The sequence below is a fragment of the Lonchura striata genome, chromosome Z (genome assembly GCF_050655825.1).
Source record: "Lonchura striata isolate lonStrDom1 chromosome Z, ASM5065582v1, whole genome shotgun sequence".
NCBI classification, from domain to species: domain Eukaryota; kingdom Metazoa; phylum Chordata; class Aves; order Passeriformes; family Estrildidae; genus Lonchura; species Lonchura striata.
Genome location: NC_140740.1, coordinates 26,634,408 through 26,654,344, shown reverse-complemented (window position 1 = coordinate 26,654,344; position 19,937 = coordinate 26,634,408). Strand labels below are relative to the sequence as shown.

The 19,937-nt window shown below is 48.3% G+C and overlaps 1 protein-coding gene and 1 long non-coding RNA gene across 2 annotated transcripts in view; both read left to right on the top strand.

Annotated features, from left to right (window-relative positions):
* The window catches only part of LOC146763741 (uncharacterized), a 59,492-nt gene extending 49,188 nt beyond the window's left edge, over positions 1–10,304 (top strand). Inside the window, exons 6-7 of the long non-coding RNA XR_014951464.1 lie at positions 4,341–4,425; positions 4,694–10,304. This is a non-coding gene — a long non-coding RNA (uncharacterized LOC146763741). The remainder of the gene's footprint in view (positions 1–4,340; positions 4,426–4,693) is intronic.
* A 3,980-nt stretch (positions 10,305–14,284) lies between these two features.
* Positions 14,285–19,163, top strand: LOC110467767 (E3 ubiquitin-protein ligase Topors-like). Its single transcript, XM_085568004.1, has 3 exons — positions 14,285–14,352; positions 16,010–16,098; positions 17,716–19,163. The coding sequence occupies exons 1-3, from the start codon at positions 14,285–14,287 to the stop codon at positions 19,146–19,148; spliced, it is 1,590 nt and encodes a 529-aa protein (XP_085424130.1). The 3' UTR covers positions 19,149–19,163.
* Positions 19,164–19,937: the final 774 nt, after the last annotated feature.

Here is a 19,937-nt window from a genome sequence, read left to right as displayed (position 1 = left end):
GGGGCCTCGGCCGGCTGTGAGTGCTCGCCGGCGGGGCTGGCCCGGAGGGAGCTGGGTTCCGCGGTGGCTGCCGCGGCGGTTCGCTCTCCGCGGCGCAGCGGGTGGCGGCAGCGGCAGCGCCGCTCCCGGGGCCGGGGCTGCCCCAGGCGGCGGCGGAGCCCGCGGCGGCTCGGCGTTGTCTCCGCGGGTGCGGAGGAATACAGCGAAGGCTGCGGAAGCAGTGTGGTTGGTTGGGCAAATAAAACATAAATAGCAGGTAGGAAAGAGGAGATAGATAAAGCATAAGCATATGAGGAAAGAGAAAAATAACTGTCTTTACTGATTTTCAGAAGCTGATACCTGCAGTAGAAACAAGTGTGCAAAGGACATGGACAAGGCCAGCTGTGCAGGCTGCCACAGGTGGGACACAGCCTGCCAGAGTACCCACACGTATTACTACCAGGACTTGTGCAAAACACGAGCACAGCCAGCCCTGTCTTTTTTCTTACCCACAGTCAGTTTGGACTAAAGTTTACAAAAGCACTTGTGAATTCGCAATCCCCAGAGTACCAGCACAACCCTTCTGTTCATGTGACAGCCCTGTCCCATATCCTGAGCCATTTTACTCATTCCCACGCACCAGCTGGTCCTGCTTCTTGCTCAAGAGCAAACGCGTGCTCGGGCACTTCCCAACAGGTACTCCACTCCTAAAGATCTCCCCAGGTAGCAGCACGGGCCTATCCTTCATGACCTGCCTGGACCCAGAGCCTGTTTCTCACCAGGTAGCCCTCCTTGTACTTTGCTCAGGAGATACATCTCTGCCCCCAGTAATTTTCCCTGGTGTTCAGGGCAGGTGCAACCTCTCTTGTATCCACAGCAGGCAGCATCAGGCATGTGGGCTGTGACCTGCCGTCCTGCTTTGTCTGTGGGTGCCAAGACTCACTAATTTTACTTGCCTCAGTTCCCCAGTAGGTGCACCTGGGGCACATATACCCATCCTGCCCCAGTGGCTGGATGAGCACCTGCACCCTTTGTTTGCATCAGGGCCATTACCCACTCCCATTGCTGGCATAACAGGAGGGATTTTTATCACAAATAGTTGTACTCTGTCAACTCGATAAATGCTGTGTGCAAGTGTCAGCTCTTAGGCAAGGTGGGACCCACTTGGACAGTTCATCTTTAGGTCATGGAAATATAAAGTATATTTGAAAGGCATTCTAGGCTCTTCACAGGGGTTTATGATTTCTGAGCTGAAAAGAAGCAATTCTAGAAGTAAAATGGATCTGGTTTGAGGTGCTGGTTTTCTACATGTCTGTGAAGAGCAGAACTTATGTGGCTCCTCTGCCACTGCCCACACAGTTTGGCAGCACCTCATCCCACATAGCTCTTGAAGCTGGGGAGCAATCTTTTCTTGGGGAGCCTAGCCCTCTGTGCTCTACCATCAGGGCCTCTGGGGTCCCTTGGTCAGGAACAGGAATTTTCCCTGCCAGCAGCTTTGTGGGAATAGGAATGTGGAGAGGTCTCATGTCTTCCTGAGCATCAGCCACAGCACTGGCAGTTCCCACACTGTTGACAGTGGGATCTCCAGTCACTGACCAGCGAGAACCTCTAGCCCTCTTTCTGGTGTGCCCAGCACCTTGGACAATGGTCCCTCAGTCACAGCAGGAACAGCTGCTCCTGTGGGAAAGGAGGTGAGTGGAAGGTTCAGATTGCTCAATTCCTAAGTTTGTTCAGCATCTCTCAGCTACATTTTATTCTGTAAATATTTATATTTACAGAATATTTATTCTGTAAATACATGAAAATTGTCATAGATATGTAGCAGTGCTCCTCCAAAGGTTTCTGTGCTAACGGGCTCTCTTCCTCTCTGCTGATGTTCTCCGAGCCAAAGCTGACTGGCTGGATCATTCTTCGCTGTCGACACCAGAAGAGCTCAGCTTCAGTATGCCCTAGTCCTCACTGAGGTGTTGAAGTCTTCACCAGCTTGCAGTTATCCACTCCTTTCCTTGACTAGCTGGGCATCTCCAGCAGCATGACACCAAGAGCAGGAGTTAGAAATAGTTTCTGACCCTGCCCCACGCTGGGTCCTGTTTCGTGTCATCTTCTCAACCTCCATTTTAGGTTCCACCACTGGTGTGCACCTGCAGCTGCACATGGGCAGGTGCCGGTCAGTTCAGGGTTGTGAGGCTTGCTTTGCTGCAAATCTTCCAAGTGTCTCTTTGCATCCAGCTCAATGGAAATCTCTCTTTTTTGGCTTTATTCCGTCTGGGCAGTGAGTCTTTGTGATCACATAGAAATGCTTTACTTCCGAGCTGCCACGAGATGGCAAAATACTCCCCTGCATCCCTTCCAAGCTGCCTTGCTGCACCGAAGGCTGGAGCTGTGCAGGACTATGAAGAAGCAGCAGCAGCAACAGCAGCTGAATTTCTCTCCTTTCATCTTTGCCTGCTGCTTGGTGTGCATGCTCGGGGATGCTTCTGCAAAAATCTCTGAAGGACCAAGGCCTGTTCATTTTCTCTTGTCCCTGAAGTCCAAGGCCCACAGGAGAGATGAAACACTCAATAATGTCCCTGCTGATGACAAGGACCTTGAACAGTGGCAGCAGGCTAAGGCAGAACAACACTTTTCTCTTTTTATGACATGACCCTTAGCTAACTGAGAAACCTGTGTGATGTTTCTGCATATATTAAAAGAACTGAGAGCCTCACTCAAGACCTTTTACTTCTCTAGCCTGTCTTGACTATGCTCTGTATCCTCTCTCCTGTATTGCTGTCACATCTCAGTGCTAGAGTAAATATCAGTGGTCCTAGAAACATTTCCAGTTCCACATCCTGATGCTGACCTGAAGTCATATCAGCATGATAGCAGAAGCAAGAAGCCACTTTTACCTCCCTCATAACACAGAAGTGGGATTAAAGGCCCCATAGAGATTTAGAAATTACCTCCTTCTAGTCTAGTGGGAAGGTGCTGATTTTGGATGGGGTAGGGCTAATTTTCGTCACACTATTGGACTGTGATTTGAATTTGTGCTGAAAACAGGGCTGATAACATAGACATGTTTTTTTTCCTGCTGAACTTTTCCTGCAGCCTTTGCTGTTCCTCGCCCACCCCACCAGTGAGGACACTGAGGATGTACAAAGAATTTTAAGGGGACACAGCTGGGACAGCTGACCCCAAATGAACCAAGGGATATCCCAATCCTATACCTTATGGTGCCATGCTTAGCATATAAATCTGGGGGAAGAAGAAAGAAGGGGAGGAAGTTCAGAGTCAGGGCATTTGTCTTCCCAAGTCATCCTTACACAGGATGGGGCCCTGTTCTCCTGGTGATGGCTGAACACCTGGCTGCCTATGGGAAGCAGTGAATGAATTCCTTGATTTGCTTTGCTTCTTTGTGTGACTTCTAGTTTTCCTATTAAACTGTCTTTATCTCAACCCATGAGTTTTTTCACTTTTACCCTTCCAGTTCTCTTCCCCATCCCACCACAGAGATGTGAGCAAGTAGTTATAGGATGTTTAATTGCTGGCTGGGGTTAAACCACAGCAGTCCGTCTTTGGATCCAATGTGGGGCTCAAAAACCTCCAGTTATGATAGACTAGATTGGAATGTGCTAGATTAAACTTACAGCAGCTATGACTGTTAAATTATTAATCAGCAGGCTCCAGTGTTTGCCCACAGGGGTCACTTGCCTGATGCTGTATTGCAATCCAGCACTTGTTGGTGGCTGTTTGCTGTAGTTCTATGCTTCTTATCTCACTCTGCTGTGCCTGGGAACATTTTGATAACAGCTACGATGTGTCTGGCCTGGCAGGTGGCCACAGCATTGCAGGTCTGTGCTGCTGTACTGGACAGGTTGGAATTCCAGTGTGAACTTGCCCCTTGAACTTGAAAGGGACTGTGACCTGTGGATGAGTACAGGGGAAGAGTGTGAGAAGTCCTTTCCCTGAAGAAGAAGGGGAGGCCAAGAGGTGGGCCAGGTGATGAAGCAGAGATTTTCCTGTAGCCCATGGTGAAACCATGGTCAGGCAGGCTTCCCCTCTGCATCCCATGGAGGTCCGTGGTGGACTCTGTAATTGCTGTAGCAGGAACCCCTGTTTCTAACCAGACTAGAAGCAAGATGAGGAGTTCATTACACTCTTAAACCCTTCAATCTGGCACAAAATGCACAGGGGTGGAAATAGTAATGGATGTGCCTTTAAATTGTTGTAACGCATTATTTGAGTTTTGTTTACAAGAATTACTGTAATAAGGGCTACATGAACCAATGGAGGACAAATCCTACAATACATGATGCAAATGCAGCAGTGACTTCACCTGAGCTGGCCATACCACCTCACCTCTCTTCTCCTAACCTTTCCAGAGTGACCAGCAGAACAGACAGACCCCCAGCTCATGGGCCCTGAGATGAATTCAGCTGACATTCTATGGACATATGTAAACATTTGGTGGGTTTCTGCAGGGGATATCCATAGACTAAGGGAATGATACCTGTGTATTATATCAAAAGATGGAGAGGGAATGGGGGGTATCAATGAAACTCTGTTAAATCATGTAGGACTACAGCATGACATTAATTGTATGCAGTAAGGAGTAGAAAATATAGTGGGTTTGGCTGGAGTAGTTTTCTTCACACTGGCCAGTATGGGGGTGTGTTTGGGGCTTCACTTACAACAGTGATGATAATATAAAGCACTTTCTGTTTCTGCTGAGCAGGGTTTTCACAGAGACAAGGCCTTTGTTGATCCTCACCCACACCACCAGGGAGGAGGCTGGGGCTACAGAAGGAGTTGGGAGAAGGACCCTGTCAGGACAGCTGGTATCAGTGGATTCAAGGGGTATCACACACCCTGTGGTATCATGCTCAATATAAAGCTGGGTGAAGAAGGAATCAAGGGGTATTTGTCTTTGAAGTCACTGTTATGCATGGTGGAACCCTGCTTTCATGGAGATGGCTGAACAACTGCCTGCCTCTGGATAGTGGTGAAGAATGAATTCTTTGTTTTGTTTTGCTTGTATGTGTATCTTTTGCTTTACCTAGTCAGCTGTTACTATATCAGCCCATAAGGTTTTTTACTTCTACTCTTCTGATTTTCTCCCTGATCCTGCTGGACGGGGAGTGAGCAAGCAGCTGCATAGTAGGTAGTTGCCTGCTGGGTTTAAACCACACCTATGAAGTTTTAAAGCTAGTTATCTCATTTTTTAATACACTGATCTACCACTCTGAAAAATCTGTATATGAAGATGTTCACTGATAATGTTATATTCCACCTGTCCTTTTTAAAACTCTCTCTCTTCAGCTTCTGCTCATATGCTTGTTCATAGAGGTCAAGAAGTACATAGAAACGCCCTCAGCCTGCTTCTGGGATTTAATAAGAAGGGCTTTGTCTCAGTGTTCAGTATCCACCATCTTCTCAGCCAAGAAGATGAAGTTCAGGGGAGAAAGCCTGTGTTTCCTGTCATATTCAAAGTGATACAGCAAATAACTATGTTTAGGCAGCATTAACCATTCAGATGACATCACCCAAGATGGCTAAAGGAATATATGCATAATGCTGATTAAATTTCCCTCAGATCTTTTTTTTTTTTTGCTTTTTAATCCTTAATAAAGCATAATTTATATATCAGAGTAAGACTGGTTTATTAGTCTTGAAGTGGTTTGTTTGTTTAGGTTTCAGTGGGGTTGTTTGGAAAAATTGTGATAAGCATGCTTTTGATTAGCATAGCTAAGAGTACTTTCCTTTAATGAAATGATTAGTTGATTGACCCAGGTATGCAGCCACACTAACAGCTGCTTTTATGGAGACAAAAGATTGTCCTTCAAATGCAACCTTATCTCATTAATATGAAGCGGTACCCATGGATACATGTTGATTAAAAGGTTGATAAAAGGACAGCTAAACCTGGTGCCAGTAAAAGTTATGGAACAGATTTTCTTGAGTGTGCTCTCATGGCATGTACAGAACCAGCAGGGGATCAGGCCCAGACAGCATGGGTTTAGAAAAGGGAAGTCTTGATCAGCCTAATTTCCTTCTATGAAATGGTGACCCACCTAGAGCATGAGGGAATTGCTGTGGATGTTTTCTGCCTGTACTTCAGCAAGGTCTTTGATATCATCTCCCACAGCATACTTCTGGAAAAGCTGGTAGCCCATGGCTTGGACAAGTGCATCTTCACTAGGTTAAGATCTGTTTGGATAGCCAGGCGCAGAGAGTGGTGGTGATGGGTGCTGCATCCAGCTGGTGGCTGCTCACCAGTGGTGTTTCCCAGGGATCTGTGCTGGGGCAGGTCCTGTTTAACATCTTCATTGATGATCTGGGTGAGGGGATCAAATGCATCCTCAGTCACTTTGCAAATGATGCCAAGTTCATCTGCTTGAGGGCAGGAAGGCTTGGCAGAGATACCTGCACAGCCTGGATTGCTTGGCCAAGGACAACTGTATGAGGTTAAACAAGGCCAAGTGCCAGGTCCTGCACCTGGGTCACAACAACCTTGTGCAGAGCTGCAGGCTGGAGGAATGCGGCTGGAAATCAGCCCAGAGGTAAAGGACCTGGGACTGCCGGTTGGCAGTGGCTGAACATGAGCCAGCAGTGTCCTCACGGTGGCCAAGAAGGCCAGTGGCATCCTGGCCCGTTCCAGCAGCAGAGTGGCCAGCAGGACCAGGGCAGTGATTGTCCTCCTGTATGGTGGCGAGGCTGTGCCATGAGTGCTTGTTCAGTTCTGGGTCCCTCACTACAAGAAGAACACTGAGGGGTTGGAGTGTGTCCAGAGAAGTAAAGCTCTATAGGAAAGGCTGAGGGAGTGGGGATTTTTAGCCTGCAGAAAAGGAGGCTCAGGGGTGACCTCATTACTCTCTATAGCTGCCTGAAAGTGGGGATCAGCTTGTTTTTCAGGCTTCTACTGACAGGAGGAGAAGACATAGCCTCACGTTGTGCCAGGGGAAGTCCATATTGGACATCAGGATGGATTTCTTCACTGAAAGGATGGTCAGGCATTGGCACAAGCTGCCAGGAAAGTGGTGGAGTCACCATCCCTGGAAGTATTCAAGAAATGATTGGATGTGGCAAATAGAGTAATGGTCTAAGTGCCAGGGTATGGTGGATCAAAAGTTGCATTTGATGATCTTGAAGGTCTTTTCCAGCCCTGATGATTCCATGATTACTGTTATAGTGGAATTATTTAAGGAAGTCTATTGAAAATGAGCAAAAACGAGAAACAAAATAATTAGCCAGGCCACTCTGGGCTAAATACATATTTAAATCACTTTAATGTATCATCATCATCAATTTCTCACAAGTTACACCACCCAGAAATCTTGAACTTAATTACTTCATTCCTGTATTACATGCTGTTCAAAAATGGAGGAATTATGCAATTTCAAATTAGAGCCCTAATAGAGCCTTCTGCCTCTTTAAAAATAATTTTATATATTCAGATATATAATACAAATATTATATCTATTCCTTAGCTTCTTTATTATTTATGCACTACCATCTGTAACCTAAATGCTATATAAATACAGATTTTGGTAAACAAATGCAAGTTCATAGTGAATGGAAACCATAAAAAGTTTTGAAATCCCAAGATGACCAGATAACATGTGCATATAAAACCTAAACACAGTACTTCAGACTACTTCAGACAAGTAGCTCCCAGGTCACCACAGACCAAGAAGCAAAATGTACAACTTTTGCAGGGAAAGAGTAAAAAATATGTATTTGTGGTATGAGACAGAGAAGGGTAAGGGAGAGAGAGACACACGAGAAAGTAGGATCCAACACTGAACCCAAAAGACAAATCAGGGGGTGATATGTCAGGAGACCCTGTTCAATGACATCGCAAATGCTTTGTCATTAGAAATACTGAACAGACCTGGAATTTGTTTTTCTGCCTTGTTGTGCTGCCAGATACCTTGAAAGAGTTTGGACAGATGGGTTTCATTTCCCTATGTGCAAACACAGACGGTGAATTTTCTTGATGCATTGCCACTTAAGATCTCCTCTACTGTTTGCTGCCGTCTTCCATCCCTCCGCGCTGTGACCACTTCAAATGATTCTGTGTTTCCAAACAGAAGTCAGACTCGCTGACAGAGGCTTCGCTAAGCTGTGTTAACACATGGACACAAGCAACCTAGAAGCAGAAGTGCACAAAGCCTTTGTGGAAGGTAGACGGCAGTGTTGGCACATGCTCTGAGGCACCGGCAAGCTGCTGCTCGGGGTTTGCACAGTGGGCTCTAACTGTGGAAACTCCATTTAACGGAATTGGGTTTCCACCTCCCTGTTTTTTGTCATCTGAAACTTCAGCCTCAAAAACAGGAACCACGAAATGGAAGCTCAGGGAATAGGGCAGAACAGCAGCCAAAAAGGCTCAAGTGAAGTTCTCAAAGCAGAAAGAACACTCAATTTTCCTCAGTAGTAAAAGTTGTTTTCTCCCTTTAATTCAAACTTCTTCATGTCAGTAGAGGTCCAGTTGAACAGTGACACTCGACTAAATGAGCTTGTCACTAAGAGGAAGTTACAGTTTTTGAAATGGCTCTTTACATTCAAATGAAAGAGAGGTGGAGGGCTCTGCCACAAACACTGGAAGAGACAAATGGTTAAGAAGATAAAGACCTTCAAATACCATATGTTGCCCCAAGCAGCCGTTAATTGATTTTACTGTGGTTCATGACTCTGGCTTGCTTTTAATGGTTCATTTGGCAAGTTGTTGCTGCAGCGATTTCTAATAATAATAATGTCATAATAATCTTTTAACTGGGTACAGATGTGTGGCTATTCAGGATTGCTCTAAAAGTGATTTCTGGACTTGATGAGATGTAAAAACATAGACAGTAACTTCCTTTAGTTTCTTTCTCTGTGGCACACATCACACATAGGAAGAGAAGGACAACAGTCACTCTAAGGAAAAGGAAAACTCATTCTTCCACTCATTTTGAAATAATTGCAGCAGCTAAGAGCACAACATGGCCAGCAGATAAAGACAGCATTTACTTTTACACACTACGTGTTACTGATTACAGTCATTAGTAGAACATATTTTTGCTCCACAAACTATTTTTTGGTAGAGTGGTTTTCATAGTTCTCCATTGAAAATTATATAAATGATATTTCAACTCTATCCTTGTGCTGATTCAAGCAGCAAAGTAATCAAAATTACTAAAATTATGAACTCTAATTGAAATGATATATTGGTTTTTATTGTGTACCAAAAGCTCAGTGCCAGCATTAGAGCACAAAAGGAATAAAAAAATAAACCCAAGCAAGTGAAATAATTTGCTCGTTATGCAGCTTGATAATAATATTTTATCTTTTTTCACTAGCTGCAGTCATCCTGCTGTCACTCCACATTGCTACAAAGGCTCTCAAATGCAGGAAATCACACTCTGAGTTCTCTGTTATCATTTTTCAGATGTAACAGAGGATGGACAATATACTTTTGCAGCAGATAAAAGTGCCTATTGCAAGAAAAAGAAATTTGTAGCACACTCTTCATTTCAAGTTCTTCCCCTTTTCCTTTCTTTAGAAGACTAAATACAAAATCCATACAAACTACTCACCTGACATGGGGCAAATAATCCCATCAAAGTAAATAAAAACACACAATTTAAAAAATCATGCTCCCTATAAACATCTTCAGTAGGCTTCAAATCCGTGTCAGACATGAAGCTGTGTCAGACACGACTGTGACAGTTGTTACCAGTGATTTCAAGGTGACTATTCACATACAAAAGCATGTGCTGAACTTCCATGTTCAGGACGTAAAGCCAATTAATTCAGTTTTAGCAACACACAAGCACCAAACAAAAATCCTTGCAGGGTTGCGATTCATTAATTAGCATTCCTGTATCACTATGTGGTACCTTCTAAATCACAAATTCACATACCTGAAAGGGACCAATTTGATTTTTATTGATGTCTCAACATGTCATACACATGAGGGGAAAAATTACGGAAAGGACTGTACACGTGTTGGAAGCCCTGTCCCGGGGAGCCTCAGCCTGGCAGCTGATCAGGCCAGAGAAAACTTCCACGATCGGGCTGCGAGTGACCCCCACTTGCTGGTGGGGCAGATGCCCCGATGCCTGGGGAAAATTGCCTGGGAAATCGGGCTGTGGAAGGAGCCTTAACGCATCAAAGCAATTAACCGCGACACGACCAATGCCATTTTGCTTGGGTTTCTTGGAGGGATCGGGGGCTCGCTCCTCCTGCCCCTCGCCTCGGGCTCCCTGCGCTCCCGCCTCCCTGTGCGCGCCTGTCCCGCCGGGCTCCGCCGCTTCCAGCCCGAGGCGCGGCATCCCGGCGCTCGGCGTTCCCCTGGGCGGAGCGGGCGCTGCCGCCGCCAGCCCGCAGCGGCACCGCCGCCGTGGGTCCCGGTGCCTCAGCCCCGCTCCCAGCCCCGCTCCCGGCCACGTTCGCAGCTCCATTCCCAGCCCCGTTCGCAGCCCCGTTCCCAGCCCCGTTCCCAGCCCCGTTCCCAGCCCCGTTCCCAGCCCCGGTGTCTCAGCCCCGCTCCCAGCCCCGCTCCCAGTCCCGTTCCCAGCCCCGTTCCCAGCCCCGTTCGCAGCCCCGTTCCCAGTCCCGCTCCCAGCCCCGCTCCCAGCCCCGCTCCCAGCCCCGTTCCCAGCCCCGCTCCCAGCCCCACACCCAGCCCCACACCCAGCCCCGTTCCCAGTCCCGCTCCCAGCCCCGCTCCCAGCCCCGCTCCCAGTCCCGCTCCCAGCCCCGTTCCCAGCCCCGTTCCCAGCCCCGTTCCCAGCCCCGGTGTCTCAGCCCCGCTCCCAGCCCCGCTCCCAGTCCCGTTCCCAGCCCCGTTCCCAGCCCCGGTGTCTCAGCCCTGTTCCCAGTCCCGCTCCCAGTCCCGCTCCCAGTCCCGCTCCCAGCCCCGTTCCCAGCCCCGTTCCCAGTCCCGTTCCCAGTCCCGTTCCCAGCCCCGTTCCCAGTCCCGTTCCCAGCCCCGTTCCCAGTCCCGTTCCCAGTCCCGTTCCCAGCCCCGTTCCCAGCCCCGTTCCCAGCCCCGTTCCCAGCCCCGTTCCCAGCCCCGGTGTCTCTGCCCCGTTCCCAGCCCCGTTCCCAGTCCCGTTCCCAGCCCCGGTGTCTCAGCCCCGTTCCCAGCCCCGTTCCCAGCCCCGTTCCCAGCCCCGTTCCCAGCCCCGTTCCCAGGCCCGCTCCCAGCCCCTTTCCCAGCCCCGTTCCCAGTCCCGTTCCCAGCCCCGTTCCCAGCCCCGTTCCCAGCCCCGTTCCCAGCCCCGTTCCCTGTCCCGTTCCCAGCCCCGGTGTCTCAGCCCCGTTCCCAGCCCCGTTCCCTGTCCCGTTCCCAGCCCCGGTGTCTCAGCCCCGTTCCCAGCCCCGTTCCCAGTCCCGTTCCCAGCCCCGGTGTCTCAGCCCCGTTCCCAGACCCGTTCCCAGTCCCGTTCCCAGCCCCGTTCCCAGCCCCGTTCCCAGTCCCCTTCCCAGCCCCGTTCCCAGCCCCGTTCCCAGCCCCGTTCCCAGCCCCGTTCCCAGCCTCGGTGTCTCAGCCCTGCTCCCAGTCCCGTTCCCAGCCCCGTTCCCAGCCCCGTTCCCAGCCCCGTTCCCAGCCCCGTTCCCAGCCTCGGTGTCTCAGCCCTGCTCCCAGCCCCGTTCCCAGCCCCGTTCCCAGCCCCGTTCCCAGTCCCGTTCCCAGCCCCGTTCCCAGCCCCGTTCCCAGCCCCGGTGTCTCAGCCCTGCTCCCAGTCCCGCTCCCAGTCCCGCTCCCAGTCCCGCTCCCAGTCCCGTTCCCAGCCCCGTTCCCAGTCCCGTTCCCAGTCCCGTTCCCAGCCCCGTTCCCAGTCCCGTTCCCAGCCCCGTTCCCAGTCCCGTTCCCAGTCCCGTTCCCAGCCCCGTTCCCAGCCCCGTTCCCAGCCCCGTTCCCAGCCCCGGTGTCTCTGCCCCGTTCCCAGCCCCGTTCCCAGTCCCGTTCCCAGCCCCGGTGTCTCAGCCCCGTTCCCAGCCCCGTTCCCAGTCCCGTTCCCAGCCCCGGTGTCTCAGCCCCGTTCCCAGCCCCGTTCCCAGCCCCGTTCCCAGGCCCGCTCCCAGCCCCTTTCCCAGCCCCGTTCCCAGTCCCGTTCCCAGCCCCGTTCCCAGCCCCGTTCCCAGCCCCGTTCCCAGCCCCGTTCCCTGTCCCGTTCCCAGCCCCGGTGTCTCAGCCCCGTTCCCAGCCCCGTTCCCAGTCCCGTTCCCAGCCCCGGTGTCTCAGCCCCGTTCCCAGTCCCGTTCCCAGTCCCGTTCCCAGCCCCGTTCCCAGCCCCGTTCCCAGCCCCGTTCCCAGCCCCGTTCCCAGCCTCGGTGTCTCAGCCCTGCTCCCAGTCCCGTTCCCAGCCCCGTTCCCAGCCCCGTTCCCAGCCCCGTTCCCAGCCTCGGTGTCTCAGCCCTGCTCCCAGCCCCGTTCCCAGCCCCGTTCCCAGCCCCGTTCCCAGCCCCGTTCCCAGCCCCGTTCCCAGTCCCGTTCCCAGCCCCGGTGTCTCAGCCCCGTTCCCAGTCCCGTTCCCAGTCCCGCTCCCAGTCCCGTTCCCAGCCCCGTTCCCAGCCCCGTTCCCAGCCCCGTTCCCAGCCCCGTTCCCAGTCCCGTTCCCAGCCCCGTTCCCAGCCCCGTTCGCCGCCGCCGCTCCCGGAGCCGCGCGGGCTCTGCCGCCGCTCGCCGCTGCCGGCTCCATCTGCCCGGGCGGGCCGCGGCAGCGATCTGTCCCTGCCTGCTGCTTCTCCCTCCGTCTCTCTTCTTCCCCTCTCCTTCCTCTTCTCTGTCCCGCTCCGCTGGGAACACTCACCCTTCTTTATCAATAAACAGTTCCCAGATATAATATTGGTGCGTTTGGGTTTCATTTTTGTCCGAGAAATCTATCAATAAGAATCCCCTTCAACTCCACTTTTACAGCATGCTGGGACACATGGGTTGAGGTAAAGACACTTCAATAGTGAAAATAAAAGTCACACCAAGACACAAAGCTAATCAAGGAATTCATTCACTGCTTCCCATAGGCAGCCAGGTGTTCAGCCATCACCAGGAGAGCAGGGCCCCATTCTGTATAATGATGACTTGGGAAGAAAAATGCCCTGACTCTGAACTTCCTCCCCTTCTTTCTTCTTCCCCCAGATTTATATGCTAAGCATGGCACCATAAAGTATGGGATTGGGATATCCCTTGGGTTATCTGGGGTCAGCTGTCCCAGCTGTGTCCCCTCAAAATTCTTTGTGCCTTTCTCCTTCTCTAAACCTCCTTACTGGTGGGATGGGTGAGGAGAAGCAAAGGCCTTGGCTCTGCACAAGCCCTGCTCAGTAGTAGCAAAAATATTGCTGTGTTCATCACAAATCCAAAACCCAGCCCTATACTGCCACTGTGAAGAAAGTGGACACTACCCAAGCCAAAACCAGTACACAGACCATCTTCTTCTTCTCATTACTATATGCCTGCATAAATGAAGACCAAGTTTTGCACATAACCTGAACCCTTTTTAGAGGGGTGCCTCACCCAATCTGAAGTGCTCTCTGACTCTGGTATCTCTGTATGGCTATGTCTCTGCTTCATGTTGGGCTGCAAAGCTATGCCCTGCTAGGCTCCTCCCCACACAGCCCCCTACCAGCACAGGTTGCACCCAGGGTCTTTCTGCGCCAAGGAGAAGGGCCAAAAGGAGCTGATCCTGCATTACCCAGGGTCTAGCATCAGGCACAAAAGGTGGCTGGTGTCCAAAGGAATCTGAGGGATTAGTTTTGGATTATGGGATGCTCAGCCAGGGCTTGATTTACTCTTTGTAAAGAGTACCAGACAGGGAATGTGCCAGATAGGGAATCCCTGTGGGGAGCAGACACTGGAACCAGTGTTTCTGTCTGGGCCTAGGGTGTGGGCATATTAAATTGCTATTTTCAGGAGGACCTCTGGACTCTGTGCAATAGCCACAGAGACCAGTGGAGATGCAGCTACCCTTCTTCTCTTTCTCAGCTTTCCCACTCTCTTGTCTCAGTTTTCTTCATCACTCTGTGTCCCCTTCTCCTTCTTCCTTAGTGTCTGCATGACACTGATCCATATGGCTGTAACAGAATATCATTAACCTGCAGCACTACAGAATGCTGGTGCTTTCTGCTACTTTCTATTTTTATAGTCTCTGAAGTACAGGCACCTCAGACCAAGCTGAGGGGCTGACCTGCTGCTGCATACTGATCTTGGCTGCTGTATCCCTACACAGGTTTTGTTCTGCTGGTAATTCAGGGATGGCTTGGACTCCAGGTTGTGTCTCTTCAGACTCTGGAACCATTATAAATTTTAACAATATCATAATCTAAAAGTGTAGAAGTAAACATGCGGTTTCAATTTTCAGATATGGATATGCAAATGAGGACGCCTTTGAAACTTGAAGAAGAGAATGGGTTCGCTCTATTTCTATATTTCAAATTCTCTTCTTGCCCCACCCTCATCTTTTTTCTCCTGCTTTCATTTTTTTTCTCCTGCAAGAAATTAGTAACTTGCCTTTAAAACACAACAAATATGATGTGGCGCAGCACGAGTATGCTTGTGTTCTCCTTCCAGCACAGTGTAACTTCAACATTTTCACATAGCTGTTTAAGCTAGTGTAGGATAATAGTCTGTATCATATGAAAAATAAGGACTATCGATTTTTGCATCCCTCAATCTAGGTTGTATTTTCCTTATTTAGTGACTGGATAAGCAAGTATTCACTGCATTTATTTCATTGGTTTCTTTCTGCTCAATGATTATGTTATCTCTTTATGTAGTACTATGCTGTATAAATTTGGATAGAGAGGGTATAGATTTTTACATTTCAGGCTGATTACAAACCTTCTCACCATTTAGCAGCCTGTTTTGCTGGCAGCCAGTTTAATCACATGTCCACGGTAAAGGAAAGTACATGTGATTGTATTTGTAAACTGCCTTTTTGTGAATATCACGACAAGTTATTTTGCCTCAGAATTAAAAAAAATATTTAAACCTGTGAAATCTGGGCAGACACCTTACTTTCCAATACCCAGGAATGCTAAAATTGAATAAATTAAATAAAAAAATCAAACTTTTAACCTTCTCAAATCACCAAGTTTCATCTTAAAAAGCTTCTCAAATATCTAAAGCTCAAAGCAGGTAGATTGTACCTTTGCAACTGAAAACCTTTGGTGGTTTTGCAGCAGCTTTTAACTTTTAAACTCTGAAACAGAGGAACATAAGGCATAGTACCAGATTTTGACATTTTATATATTCTCCAGTGAAAGTTGCTTATGTAACTTAAATGCGCAGTTCATGCCTTGCAGCATCAGCCTGAGAACTTGCCACAGTTACAGAGCATGCTGGCTTCCAAAACCAGGCTGTTCCATATTGGATGTCTAGATGTCTAAAGTATATTTAATTACAAATAACAGAAAAAGAAAATTAATTAAATGGGCAAGTGGCTGCTTACCTGGGAATACTCTCTGCTTGCAGAGAGCTGCAGTTTGAGTAGGACCTCATAATTTGTTGCAATTTATTTCTTTCATGACCTGACCATTTATAGGCAAGTACAAAAATGGCTTATTTTTTTTTTCTTTCTCCAGCTGCAACATAATAATGTGGTATACAATAAAAAGAACATTTCCACTGCATACAAGGAGCAGAGGAGGGGGACCCAGAAGGCTTTCTGTGTGCAGAGCTCAGCTGCCATGGAGGCAAGATAGGATATGAATTACCTTTGTTATTCTTTCCCTTATGGTCTCTACTCAACCTGGCTCATCCTCTTTATAAGAAGATGCTGTTACAGTGGATGTCACTTCAGTCCCTGTTCACAAGTGCTGGCTGTTTTTTTCCAAGACTTAAGGACAGATAATTTGGGGTAACTGGCTAAGGCTTCTAGTAAAACCACTGTCCCCTTAGTATTTCTGTACAAATTTCCAGGTAAAGTTTTCAGTGCAGGATTCTGCAATTATTTTACACCTGTTCCTGCAGTCCTGGGTTGGAATGCTTTTTCTGATTACATTCCACTAGAGAGAGGATGGGTTGTCTTCATAGTGTTCACACCTGCCATGCATCTCTTTTTTCAAGGTTCCCTATTTCTACACTCAGTGTTGTGTGCTCTGACTATATTGTAATGAAGGACCAGAAGCTTCCCAGGATCACAAAGCATCGCCTTTGTAAGTTCTGAAATGCCTACCAAAGGATGTTACAGGGATTCTTGTAAGTACTGTCCTGCTAGCATCCTTCTCTGAGGAGGATGGAGTCACTTCTTGTTTTATTGCTCTTCTTTTGAGGCATTAGGTTTAGTCACAGTGTGGACAGGCTGGAAGCTTAGACTTTGTGACTTAAGAGGACAATATGCATGAAATCCTTGGAAGGATAAAAGTTCTGTATACGTGTCCTGTTAGTGAATGTGGAAGGTTTTCAATGCTGTCCTTGCCTATCAGTGAAAGCATGTGATATAATTTCTTCCCTTTATTAGGATTGTTGGTTTTGCTTTTTCCTGCACACCTTCCTGGTTTTGCACATGGCTTCTGTTCCCAATGCAGCTTGCATCTGCTTTATACAACCTCTGCTTACAGTTCAAAACTGTAAGTCTTGAGCAGAGCAAGCAAAAGCAAAGCTCATCCTGGGCACAGATATTGCCACATGGACCGTCTTTGAAATAACAAACTTGGTTTCTCACTTTGCCTAACAGCTTCTGTTTCAGGCCATTTTGACCCAGTTTTCACATAGCTTGAGAACTCATTGCTCGCTTTACTTGGTGACTGCAATATGGCTCACTCTGTTCAGAGATTTCCACTTGACCTTTCCAGTTTAACTTGCTTCTTTGCCATCAGCCAACCAAAGGGCGAGCATTGGATACGCTTAAGGTGTCAAGGTGCTAATGTGGGCACCATTTAGCCAGTGGATGTGCAGCCCTGCAGGAGCCTGAGGAAGGATGGGTGGATGTACAGGTGGTAGAAGGCAGTGCATTTCAGAGCTTGAAGGCTTTGCATGGAAGAGCCTGTTCCAGGGAATATTAAATATTATTCCATGTCCAGAAATAAAAGTCTGCAGATCATACTGAATTTCTTTCTATCTTCCTTTCCAAATGCTACCCAGAGAAATCCTCAAGAGGAGCATGTGATTTTGCAAATATTCAGTCCCTTTGGTAAGTGACTGCATGGTGTACACACTTGGTCTTTTTTATTGTGGTGCTGGTTTAGACTGTATATTTAGACCCTTTTCATGTCCAGGAGACTGAGTCTATGTTTTTACTTAGACAATAATAAATAATTTTCTTTTAAAACATTCTTTTCCCTTAGAAAATGATTATTTTATAAGGTAAAATAGCTCCTAGATTGTGAGAACTGGGTGGCTTAAAGAAATGGTAGTGGAAGTTAAACCTTTGCTTTCTGAATTTCTGACTCAATTCCCATCCACACATCAGTGAGCAATGCTGCCATCTGATAATTGCCTGCAGCTCACATTAAGATGAGATGGTTCCTTAAGACCAGTCCTTGAGACTACAGGGAACTAGAGGAAAGAAAATGAAAGAGAAAGACCCTCAAATCTCTACTGCAATTTGGGACCCTGTGGGCACACTCCGGCTAAGAGCCAAGAACAGAGACATGAGATGCACACAGAGCATCTGCTTGGAAAAACTCCTTATCTCAGTGCATAAACTCAGCCTATCCTTCACAGGTCAGGATGTGACTCATGATTCAAGGTGCTTTGCTGCAGGGATGACCTCACTAGCCAAATGGTAATCCTAAAATGTAGGAGGCACTAGGTGCTTTCTGTTAGCTGAGACATTGCAGAAAATAGCAATTTTTCGCCAAAAGCCAGCACCAGTAAGCTGCCAACAGATGCGTCTCCCGACTCCAAATGCCCCATCTGCCTGGACAGATTTGACAACGTTGCGTATCTCGACCGCTGCTTGCATAGGTTCTGCTTCTGCTGCGTCCAAGAATGGTCAAAAAACAAAGCAGAATGCCCGCTCTGCAAGCAGCCCTTTTTTTCCATTTTCCATACGATTCGTGCTGAAGATGACTTCAAGGAGTACATACTCAGCCCTTTAGAAACAAGTTCTTTTGCCAGCCCCGATGGCCGGAGGTTTCGTTATCGCACTACCTTAACGAGGGAACGCCGCATGCGCGGTTCCCCTTCCCGAAGGATGCTGTCCCCTCCGGATAACGGGATGTTGTTTGAAGGGCTGTCGAGCGAGCCAGCGCGGCACAGACACAGAGAGATTCAGCAGATGATCAGGAGGCTGGCCTCCAGGAGAAAGGCTAGCGCGGAGGGCAGATCTCTGCGGCAGATTCAGGAGGAGGACATGATCAGCTTCCGCAGGGCTCTGTACCGCACCGGCGTGCGCATCCGCAGCATTCAGGACGGCGGCCGGTACCGAGAGATCTCGGCAGAGTTCTTCCGCCGCAACCCCGCTTGCCTTCACCGCTTGGTTCCTTGGCTGAAGCGAGAACTCACAGTCCTCTTTGGTGCCCACGGGTCCCTGATCAATATCGTGCAGCACATAATCATGAGTAACGTAACCAGGTACGATCTGGAAAGTCAGGCCTTTGCTGATGATTTAAAGCCATTTTTGCTGAATCGGACAGAACACTTCCTGCACGAATTCATCAGTTTTGCTCGTTGTCCTTTTAACTTAGAAGCCTACGATCAACACGCCAATTATGACTGTCCTGCACCATCGTATGAGGAAGGAAGCCACTCAGACTCATCCATTATTACAATCTCTCCAGATGTGGCGTACCCGCAAGGACCCGATAATAGTTTGTCTGTACCTGGTCTTGGCCAGGCCCCGTGGGATGATGAAACTCCGGGGCCTTCCTATTCCGTTTCAGAAGAGGCTCGTGCCACCATAGCTTCTCCTCTGGAGTCATCAGAAAGTTCAGATGAGGACTCTGCTTCAGGGAGCCAAAGAACCAAGGTGCAGACTGAGTTACAGGCTAATGCTGACTCAAACGACAGTGGCTCTTCCTCAGACAACTGTGTCATTGTTGGGTACGTTAAGCCATTAGCTGAGAGGACACCAGAGGTGGTTGAGCTGTCCTCTGACTCTGAGGAGTCCATCAAGGAAGAGAAAAGGGAAGATGTCAAGAAGCAGCAACCGGTCCAGTGTCACAGCTGGAGTGACAGTGAACCAAGCAGGAGCTTCTCACCACATTCCCCAACATATAGGGAGGATGTAGGAGATTGCAGTAGGCATATACAGTGTCATTAAAAGACCATGTGAGCTTCTCTTTTGAGATTAACTTTATAGTTTTCCTGTTGTCAGAATATTGCCGATTTCGTACTTTGATTTTAAGTTACTAAAAAGCTGCATATGCCTGCCAGGAGATAATAAGATTGGAATGACTGGGCTGGGCAACACAGGAAAAATTTTCAGAAATGCCTGAATTCCAGGAAACAGAAACTCCTCTGTGAAAATGTCTTTTCAATCAATTGTAATTACACCTGTCCACTGATAACCTCAAGGCTGAGATGAGACATTAGATTAATGCTATCAAGTGTGCTGGACTTCACAGACAGACTGATTTAATGAGTTGCCTCAAAAGGTGTTATAATGGATGTGAGTTAATCTCCTCCCTGCATGACTGGATCTCATTGTTCCAAATCAAGTTCCCTAGTCTGGCAGACACTGCAACCTGGAGCATCAGCTCAGCAAGCAAGGCTAAGCCATTGGAAAGCATCTTTTCTCCAGGCAGATGTAGAAAATGCTGCTTAAATATTTTATTAATTTTTTAATTCATGAGGGCAATAGGGAATACTGCCCAGTGTTCAGGACAAACACAAACAAAGTTTTTTACAGCTCTGATCTTCTCTGGAGAGGAGAAAACCCTACCTCACATAAAGTTTGCCTGTTTCCTCACTCCCGTGTTCTCACATATTTTATTTAGACACATACTTCTCATGCCAGCTTTCCTTTACGAATGATCACTGGGAAATGCAGTTCACTCCCAGATAAGCATTCCTGACATTTCCTTCTTATGTTAGCTTTCTCCTGACACAG

Excerpts from the sequence above, each read along its gene's own strand:
- LOC110467767 (XM_085568004.1), top strand. The coding sequence starts at position 14,285 with ATGCGGTTTCAATTTTCAGATATGGATATGCAAATGAGGACGCCTTTG. Across the intron at positions 14,353-16,009 it reads AAACTTGAAGAAGAGAATGG|GTTCCCTATTTCTACACTCA; the intron begins GTTCGCTCTATT and ends TCTTTTTTCAAG. Across the intron at positions 16,099-17,715 it reads GATCACAAAGCATCGCCTTT|ACATTGCAGAAAATAGCAAT; the intron begins GTAAGTTCTGAA and ends CTGTTAGCTGAG.